At 46.2% G+C, this 9,867-nt stretch overlaps 2 protein-coding genes across 2 annotated transcripts; both read left to right on the forward strand.

Annotated features, from left to right (window-relative positions):
• The first annotated feature begins 5,074 nt into the window (after positions 1–5,074).
• On the forward strand, positions 5,075–5,851 carry LOC140470638 (histone H1-like). Its single transcript, XM_072566675.1, has one exon. The coding sequence runs from the start codon at positions 5,112–5,114 to the stop codon at positions 5,790–5,792; it is 681 nt and encodes a 226-aa protein (XP_072422776.1). The 5' UTR covers positions 5,075–5,111; the 3' UTR covers positions 5,793–5,851.
• Positions 5,852–6,971: 1,120 nt separating this feature from the next.
• LOC140470954 (histone H3) lies at positions 6,972–7,564 on the forward strand. Its single transcript, XM_072566879.1, has one exon. The coding sequence runs from the start codon at positions 7,061–7,063 to the stop codon at positions 7,469–7,471; it is 411 nt and encodes a 136-aa protein (XP_072422980.1). The 5' UTR covers positions 6,972–7,060; the 3' UTR covers positions 7,472–7,564.
• The last annotated feature ends 2,303 nt before the right edge of the window (positions 7,565–9,867 follow it).

A 9,867-nucleotide genomic window follows, 5' to 3' on the forward strand; every position in this document is an offset into this window, starting at 1 on the left:
AGGTGTGCAACAACACCCCTGGGACTCGACTTAGTTTGTCGTGGATGACAGATTTCAGTGTCAGGTATGCTGCAGACAGAAACTTTGTGATGTATGCCACAACGAGAGACCCCAGCTGTTTTTGTTTATTCACTCCTGGAACGTGGACGTCGCTGGCTGAGAAATCCTTTATTCTCCATCCCTTTGAGAAGGCGGTGGTGAGCTACCTTCAGGAACAGCTGTTGTCCATGTGCTGCCCACAATGTCATGAACAGGGAGTTCCAGGGTCTTGATCCAGTGACAGTGAAAGAAATCGGTTTTATTTCCAAGTCAGCAGGGTGAGTGCCCGAGAGGGGAACTTGTCCGACATGAAGGCGGTGTTCCCTGACATCAGCTGCCTTTATCGTTTTAGATGGAAGTAGTCGCGATTTCGAAGGTCCTTCTTTTACAACTTACAAAACTCGAATCTCTTTGTCAGCGGCACAGACAGACGTCTCTCTGGCCGACAGCGTGAAATCAGATTAGTGTGTTGTCTCCCTGGTGTCAGGATCAAGGATATCACGGCGAGAGTGCAGGATATTCACATTGGACCGAACTACACAGGAAGGGAAAGGGATGAGATTCCGAAGGAAGAATAAGGAAGAGAGGCAAGAATTTAGAAAGGAGGTCCTCTCCGGTAGTAATATCTAGATTACTCCCGCTGCGACAAGCGACCAAGGGTAGGAATAGGATGATAGAGCAGAGGACTGCCCGACTCAGGAGCTGGTGCAGGGGAGAAGTGTTCAAATTTTTGGATTTTGGAATCTCTTCTGGGGAAGACGTGACTTGTAGAAAAAGGATGGAATCCACCTGAATTGAAAGGGATCTACTATATTGGCAGGGTCACTTCCTTGAGCTACTGGGGAGGGGTTAAACTAGTAAGGTGTGGGGGTGGGGTGAGGTCAGTGGGAACCGGGGAGATAGTGAACAAAGATATCAATCTGATGCTGGTAGTCGGTAAGTCAAACACCCAGGACAGACAGGAACATAGAAGAGAATGAGGTTGGATTGATAACTGCATTTCTTTCAATGCAAGAGGCCTAACAGGGAAGGAGGGTGAACTCAGGACATGGTTAGGAAAATGGGATTGGAATTGGGATATCATAGCAATTACAGAGACATGGTTTGGGGATGACACAACTGGCAGCTTAATGTTTGAGGAATTAAATGTTATAGGAAGGATGGAGGGAGGGGTCAGCAAGAGGAAATGGGGAGTGACATGTTTGGTAAGAGATAAGATCACACCTTTACAGGGGAGGATAATCCTGGGCTTATGTCCATGGAAATTATTTGGATGGGGAAATGAGAAATAAGAAAGGGTTTGATCACCTTATTGGGATTGGACTGTAGACATCCCAACAGTCAGCAGGAAATTGAGAAACAAATTTGTCAGGAGATCTTAGATCTGCAGGAATAATGGTGTGGTTATGGTGAGGGATTTTAACATTCCAAACATAGATTATGGCTGCCATATTGTTCATGGTTTAGACAGAAAGGAATTTCTTAAGTGTGTACAAGAAAAGTTTCTGATTCAGTATGTGAAATGCATCTTCTAGACAAGGTGCAAATCTTGACCTTCTCTTGTGATATAATGATGTGTCAGTTGGGGAGCACTTTGGGGCCAACGATCATAATTTAATTAGTTTTAAAACTCTGATGGAAAAGGATAGACCAGATCTAAAAGTTAAATTTCTAATTTGGAGGAAGGCCAATTTTGAGAGTATTGTGCAAAAACTTTCAAAAGTTGACTGAGGGCAGATGTTCACAGGCAAAGTGATGGCTGAAAAATGGAAAGCCTTCAAAAATGAGAAAATGAGGATACAGAGACAGTATGTTCCTGTTCGGGTGAAAGGCATGACTGGTAGGTGTAGGAAGTGCTGCATGAGAAAATAAGTTGAGGTTTTGGTCCAAATAAGAAGGAAGTATATATTAGTTAAATACAGGAGAGGTTGAGTGAATCCTTCGAAGAGTATAAAGGCAGTTGGGATATACTTAAGGAGGAAAGGAGGAGGGCAAAAAAGGGACATAACATAGCTTTGGCAAATAGTGTTAAGGAGAATTCAAATAGATTTTATAAATACATGAAGGTCAAAACGGTAACCAGGGAAAGAAGAGGGCCCAGCAAAGATGAGCAAGGCAGCCTATGTGTGGAAGAAAAGGAAAAGTGGGAGATACTAAGCGAGTACTTACTGAGGAGAATGAAATGGAAGATATAGAACATGGGAAAACAGTTAGTGACATCTTTAAAAATGTCCATAATACAGAGGAGGTGCTGCTGAATGATTTTATACAGAAAAGGTGGATAAAGCACAGCACCCGATCAGGTGGACTTGGAACATGGTGATAAGCTAGGGAAGTGATTGTTGGGCCCCTTGCTGAGATATTTGTATCACCCATAGTCACAGGTGAAGTGCAAAAAGACTGGAGGCTGGCTAATGTGGTGCCACTATTTAAGAAAGTTGGCAAGGAAATGTCAGGGGAACTATTGAACAGTGAGCAAAGCATCAACAGTAGGCAAACAGTTTAGGGGATTGTGAGAGACAGGATTACATCCTTTTGAAAGGCCAGGATTGATTAGGGATAGTCAACATGGCTTTCTGTGTGGGAGAATCATGTATCACTAACTCAACTGAGTTTTTTTGAATTGGTAAGGAAGAGGACTGATGGGGGCAAAGTGGTGGATGTGATCTAAATGGCCTTCAGTAAGGCGTTTGACAAAGGTTCCCATGGGAAATTGATTAGCAAGATTGGATCACATGGAATCTAGGGAGAACTAGCTGGTTGGATACAGAACTTGTTTGAAGGTAGAAGACAGAGGGTGGTGATGGAGGGATGCTTTTCAGACTGGAGGCCTGTGACAAGTGATGTGCTACAAGGATCACTGCTGAATCCACTGCCTTTCATCATTTATATAAATGATTTTAGTTAATAAATGACAGAACACCAGGTTATATTCCAACAGGTTCATTTAGAAATACAAACTTTCAGACTGCTGCTCCTCCATCAGGTGTCTGTATTTAGAAAGCTTGTACTTCCAAATAAACCTGTTGGACTATAACCTGGTGTTGTCATTTTTAACTTTGCACGCCCCAGTCAGGCACCAACACCTTCACATTATGATGAATGATTTGGATGTGAGGTTCCAGTTATTGTTAGTAAGTTTGCAGATTACACAAAAATTGTAGATGGACTAAACACCAAAGAAGGCTACATCAGAATACAGCAGGATCTCAAACAGATGGGCCACTGGACCAAGGAGTGGCATATTGAGTTCAATTTAAATTAATATGAGGTGCTGCAATTTGGAAAGGCAAATCAGGGCAGGACCTACACAGTTAATATTAAGGTCCTGTGGAGTGTTGCTGAACAAAAAGACCTTTGAATGCAGGTTCATTATTCCTTAAAAGTGGAGTTATAGTTAGATAGAACAGCAAAGAAGGCATTTGATATGTTTTCCTTTACTGGTCAGAGCTTTGAGTATGCGACTTAGAAGAACATGTTATGGGTGTACAGAACATTGATAATGCCACTTTTGGAATATTATGTGCAATTCTGGTCTCTCTCCTATAAAAAGAATGTTGTGAAACTTGAAATGACTACTTAAGATAGTTTTTGGTCCACAGAAAAGGCCTACAATTTGGGAATATAGTGAGACGGGAAGGCTGAAAACAGATGCAAATTCAGCAAATGACTGCTAAAAGGGATTTAACTAACAAAGAACAAATGAAGAAAAGAGTAATGTTGTGGAAACCATTTAAAAAAACTGTTAAAACACCAATAAATGTGTAAAGAGAGAAATCAACATAAATAGGTTGGCAAAGAGGACCACATGCCACTTACAAAATTAAAGAGGGGAGTTCAAAATGGGGAACGAAAATGTCTCAAAAATCGCAAACACACTATTGTTCTCTGTTCACAAATGTTCACACAACTAACACAGCAGTGGTATTGGTGAGTTTAGGGAGAGGGAAGAACTGAACCAAATCAGTATTATTGGATGTTGGGACAGTGGATAGGATTGAAGGTTGGGAAACACCAGGCCTTGAACATCTACGTCCCAGAGTATTTAATGTAGTGGGCTGAGTAATACTGGGTGCAGGGATGGACATGTTCCAAGATTCTATAAGCTCTGCAATAATTTACACAGATCGGGGGCTAGCTCGTGTAAGCAATCCCATCGAAAAGGGAGGTAGATATAAAATTGTGAACTATAGGCCAGTCAGCCTCAGGGAAAAAAAAATCAAAATCAATTGTGAAGCATTTGACAAAACAGTATTCAGGATCTGCTAGAATCAGCATGGACATGAAGGGCCTGTTCCAGTGCACACTGTTCTGTCTTCTAAGCTTGACAAACCGACTGGCCGTCTTTGAGGATGTAAACAGTGGAGCTGATGAGAGTGTAACAGTTACTGAGGAGAAAAAACTACAACTAACTCCCTGGACCCCGCAGCAAAGGCTGAAAGGAGGAGAAAGTCTATCTTTCCACACTTACATTTGGTGATATTTCTGGCGTGTGACTGTGTGAATGTGAATACTGTGTCAGAGAGACTGTAGGGAAAGGGCGGACGGTTAGTCGAACGTAACTGTGTTTGTGTGTCCGCGAATATTATGATATTTCTGGGTTTCTCTTCTGAAAATCAAAAGCATTTTCAATTCAACTTATTCCTCGGCTCCCCCAATAGACCCCAAAGGTAGAATTTAAGACAATGTATTTGTTGATTTCAAGATTTTAGTCTAAAAGTACCGACAATGTCAGCGCTCAGCTCAAAAAGCTCGATCTGTGCGGCAGCAAAATGCGTTTAACTCGACAACGGAGTCATCTATTCGAGTGAAAACTGTTCAGTCGCAAACCTTACCGTGTCAGGGTGAGGAGCGATCGAGCCTGGCTCTCTGGAGATGCGGAATTTCAGAGGAATCGGAGAGTTTAGGCCGTTAGAGAAACACAGAGAGGCAGCAGGAACAGGGAGCTGACGGCAGGTTGTCCCTGCGCCGTCCGCTCGCTGCCTTGAAGTTGCTCAGTGCCGCCACCAGCAGCTTCATTGCTGACCCAGTTCAGACTGACTCAGAGAGAGATTCAGCGCAGAGTTCTCAACATGAGCGACAGTGCAACCGCCGAAACGGCTCCTCCAGCCTCCGCTCCCACCAAAGTCAAGGCTCCCAAGAAGAAGGCGGCGGCTCCCAGGAAAAAAACACCCGGTCCCGGGTTGGGAGAGCTGGTTCTGAAGGTTGTCGGGGATATCAAGGATCGCAAAGGGACGTCTCTATCCGCTATAAAGAAGGGGCTGGAGAGAAGCGGGATCGATGTGGGAAAGCGAAATGCACAGATCAAGATGAGTATCAGGAGGTGCCTGGCGAACGGCTCCCTTGTTCTGGTCAAGGGCCAGGGCGTCTCCGGCTCCTTCAAACTCCCAAAGAATCCAGTCAAGGCAAAAGTGGGAAAGAAGGCGGGAACATCAGCGGCCGCCAAGAAACCGGCCGTGAAGAAATCTGCGGCCAAGAAGGTGACAGCAAAGAAATCCCAGGCCAAGAAAGCGACAGGCAAGAAATCCCAGGCCAAGAAAGTGGTAGCCAAGAAATCCCCAGCCAAGAAAGCGAGCGGTAAGAAGACGGCACCGCCAAAGAAAGCGGTGAGCAAAGCAGCGCCAAAGAAACGGACTCCCGTGAAGAAGGTGAAAAAGGCCAAGGGCCCTAAAGCCCCCAAACCCCTCAGCAAACCGGCTAAAGGCAAGGCCAAGCCCAAAGCGAAAGTGACCAAGACAGCAGCAAAGAAATGAACCAGTCGGTGTAATATATAACCATCTGAACCCAAAGGCTCTTATCAGAGCCACCCACATCTCTCAGGAAAGAGCTGAGATCCAATGTTCCCCGTCCCCTCCCTTCGATATTAATTGATCTGAATCACTCAAATACACACACGCGCCATGGTTCACGAAAGCGGAGACCTGTGAATGGGGAAGGTATCATAAAGGGAGGGTTTATTGATCCTCCATCTGGTTATTTCACTTCGCGACTTAGAACCCTACCGAGTGACGAATGGGACGCATTGTGATATTTTTATTTCATTGACACGTTCAGGAATGTTACTTTGTTCAGTTTTGATTCTGAGACCCTGCGGATGTTTTCATGTCGTGTTCCTTCCACCTGCCAGTTACAGACAGTTCAGGCAGCAATTCCACACTGTGTTCAGTCTAATTACAATCTGGGGGTAATAAAAAATGTCCCGGGGCGGCACGGTGGCTCAGTGGTTAGCACTGCTGCCTCACAGCGCCAAGGACGTCTGTGTGGAGTTTGCACATTCTCCCCTTGCCTGCGTGGGTTTCCTCTGGGTGCTCCGGTTTCCTCCCACAGTCCAAAGATGTGCAGGTTAGGTGAATTGGATTTGCTAAATTGCCCATAGTGTTAGGTGGATTAGTCAGGGGTAAATGTAGGGGAATGGATCTATGTGGACTTATTGGGCCGAAGGGCCTGTCTCCACGCTGTGGGTAATTTAATCATAAAGTGAGATTCTGCCCTTTTATCGGTGTACACTGCATTAGCTTTTAAGATGTTTAAATTGGCGGGGTTGTTTCGATTGATTCACGGCGGGTAAACGTTCGGTTGTTCAGTTTGTCTGGGCTGTTTTAAACCCCGCCTTTCCTCCTGCCTGTAACGGACAGATCAGACAATGATCCCGCCTCCTGTCCCCGCTGACTGCTAACGAGGTTTTAAAAAGTTGCTATAAAATAGTAAATTTTATCTTAGTTGCAGACGGATGGTGTTTTTGAGTTTTAATGGTTACTTTAATCTCAAGGTTTGTGAGGGTGAATTCGGCGGGCATTTTCAAACTGACCAACTGTCATTTCACGTTACCCAATCAGACTCCAACAATTCTTTTCCTGTCTTTTCAGTCCCTTCCGGAGCTGTTTCTCTGTGGGTTGAGGGACAGGGCTGTATCCAATCCCAGCTCTAGGGCGGGCTCTCCATTCCCTTAAACAGGCAGCACCGCAGCAGCCTCAGCATTGACAGCAGCAGCCTGTGTGTGTGTTACAGAGAGTTGGAGAGAATGGCCCGAACCAAGCAGACAGCGCGCAAATCCACCGGAGGGAAAGCTCCCCGCAAGCAGCTGGCGACCAAAGCGGCCCGCAAGAGCGCTCCGGCCACGGGCGGAGTGAAGAAGCCTCATCGCTACAGGCCCGGCACGGTGGCTCTGCGGGAGATCCGCCGCTACCAGAAATCCACCGAGCTGCTGATCCGCAAACTGCCCTTCCAGCGGCTGGTGCGAGAGATCGCTCAGGACTTCAAGACCGACCTGCGCTTCCAGAGCTCGGCGGTGATGGCCCTGCAGGAGGCCAGCGAGGCTTACCTGGTGGGACTGTTTGAGGACACCAACCTGTGCGCCATCCACGCCAAGCGGGTCACCATCATGCCCAAAGACATCCAGCTGGCCCGCCGGATCCGCGGGGAGCGCGCCTAAACGGAGCCTGGCCGGCCCGGCACACTCACCCCGAGAGAGAGAGAGAAACACAACGGCTCTTTTCAGAGCCACTAAACCATCCAGAGAGAGCGGGAAACGATCGCAGTCGTTGAAACGTCGCTTTGAATAATATTAAACAGTGATACATTTCAGGGGAGTTGGTTGAAGGCACAGATCGCACAAGCGGCAGTGATTAGAATATACGATGCTGTGAATGTTATGTAACTTTCACATGCTTCATTATAGTAGTTCAGTATTAATTCCGGATTAAATCCTCTGTTTCCCTTGGTGTTCCCACCAGCTGTAACTATCTGATCATTGCTGAGGAAGCTGGCGGGAAAACATAGCGCCAAATCATCAACCGTTTTCTTTCAAATGTGAAAATCCTGCCGAAATGTAGATCAGAGAAGGGAAAACAATGCATTCGTATTTAGTCATTAATTTACAATTTTTCTTTCGGGTAATGAGTCTAGAAGGTATTTGAAGGGTTCGAGATTGTCTTCAGAGGGAATGAACACTCTCATTCAGCCCTGTCAGGATTTCATCACCGTTCTTCGGTTATTCTAGCAATGAACTGTTAACTAATGCCACTCTCCTCCCGGAGTAACAGTCTACGGTTCCATTCCCAGTTTGGCAACCTACCAACTCCATCCCCACTCTGTATCCTGCGAAACTGCCTGTGACCTCATTCTGAATCTGTTTCCCGAACAGCGACCTGAGACTCCAACCATAATCTGTTCCCCGAGCAACGGTCTCGGAACCCATCACCCCTCTGATCTCCTATCAACCTTCAATTACTCCAAACCCACCCTGTTCTCCGTAAAAACCCATCTCATCTCTGTTCCAGAAACAACACCTGTGAATCCATCCATACATTGTTTTCTATATTCAGCCTCTGATCAAATACCCACTGTATTATCCTAGGAATGGTTTGTAACAACATACTCGGTGTTTTTCCACAGCAACAGCGTATGAACCATTCTCATTCTCTTCCCAGAGCAGTGGCCTGTAAACTCATTCCCACACTTTTCCAAAAAAGGTCCTTTCAACGCATCCTCCGTCTGTTTCACAGGCAATTGCCTTTAATCTCATCCACAAATCTGTTCTCCTCCTTGCGCCATTTTCAACCACTGTTCCCTTTGCAATGCCCTGTGAGCCCAACCGCACTCCGTTGTCCCGCATATATCCTATGCTCACAGCCCTGTTCTGTTCCCCTGGCAAAACCAATCACTGCTCTGTTCTCCGAGCTACGATTTGTGACCTCATGCTCAGCCCATGAATAGCCCATTCTATTCGACTCACAAGGGCCTACGAGTAGATTAGATTAGATTACTTACAGTGTGGAAACAGGCCCTTCGGCCCAACAAGTCCACACTGCCCCGCCGAAGCGTAACCCACCCATACCCCTACATCTACATTTACCCCTTACCTAACACTATGGGCAATTTAGCATGGCCAATTCACCTGGCCTGCACATCTTTGGACTGTGGGAGGAAACCGGAGCACCCGGAGGAAACCCACGCAGACACGGGGAGAACGTGCAAACTCCACACAGTCAGTCGCCTGAGGCGGGAATTGAACCCGGGTCTCAGGCGCTGTGAGGCAACAGTGCTAACCACCGTGCCGCCCACTTCCCTAATCTGGTCTTCTGGCAACCGTCGGCCGAGTTGAGCTTTGTTCTCTTGGCACCAGACTGTGAACACACGACAGTTTCCGTAGCAAAGACATTTGAACCCATTCCCATTCTGGTCTGCTTGCAATGGCCTGTGATACCAGCCCCACTGTGTTCTGCTAGCAACGTCCTGTGAAAGCATCCTGCGTTTGCTACCCTAAAAACTGACACCACTTTCTCACTCTGCCTTCCTAGCAATGGCCTGTGAAATCATTTCCTCTCTTGTCCTCGCAACTGCCTGTAAACCCATCAGCACAGAAGTCTCACTCCACGTACAGTGACTACATCCCCATAACGTTCTTCTAGTAATGGCCTGTGAACCCATCTGCAATCTGGTCTCTGAGCAACGACTGAGAACCCATCCCCAAAATGCTGTCCTAGTGTTAAGACTGGATGGAAAAATTTGGCTGTTTTCACAATTCGAATTTAACCATTCGGTTTAAATTATGCCCCAGGACATTAAAACTATCGAATTCAAATTTAATCTTTTGTCAACCTGGAACCAATGAGATGTTATCTAACGTCTGGGGTAGAAAGAAGCCCGCATTTTGAGAGCAATCGAAAGCGGCCAACTCTCATCGTCAGAGTAACTTCCAAAGATCACTCTCTATCACTCACCTTTTGCATATATAACATCTCTGCTGCAAAAGACCGAAGACAGCCCAGAGTCATCTCCCGATGAATGAAGTAAGAACCAAAGACGACAGCCGTTGGGTGGTTTTGA

The sequence above is a fragment of the Chiloscyllium punctatum genome, chromosome 52 (assembly GCF_047496795.1).
Source record: "Chiloscyllium punctatum isolate Juve2018m chromosome 52, sChiPun1.3, whole genome shotgun sequence".
Classification (NCBI taxonomy): domain Eukaryota; kingdom Metazoa; phylum Chordata; class Chondrichthyes; order Orectolobiformes; family Hemiscylliidae; genus Chiloscyllium; species Chiloscyllium punctatum.

What these genes read in the sequence shown, in the direction of transcription:
- LOC140470638 (XM_072566675.1), top strand. Translation starts at nt 5,112, where the DNA reads ATGAGCGACAGTGCAACCGCCGAAACGGCTCCTCCAGCCTCCGCTCCC.
- LOC140470954 (XM_072566879.1), top strand. Translation starts at nt 7,061, where the DNA reads ATGGCCCGAACCAAGCAGACAGCGCGCAAATCCACCGGAGGGAAAGCT.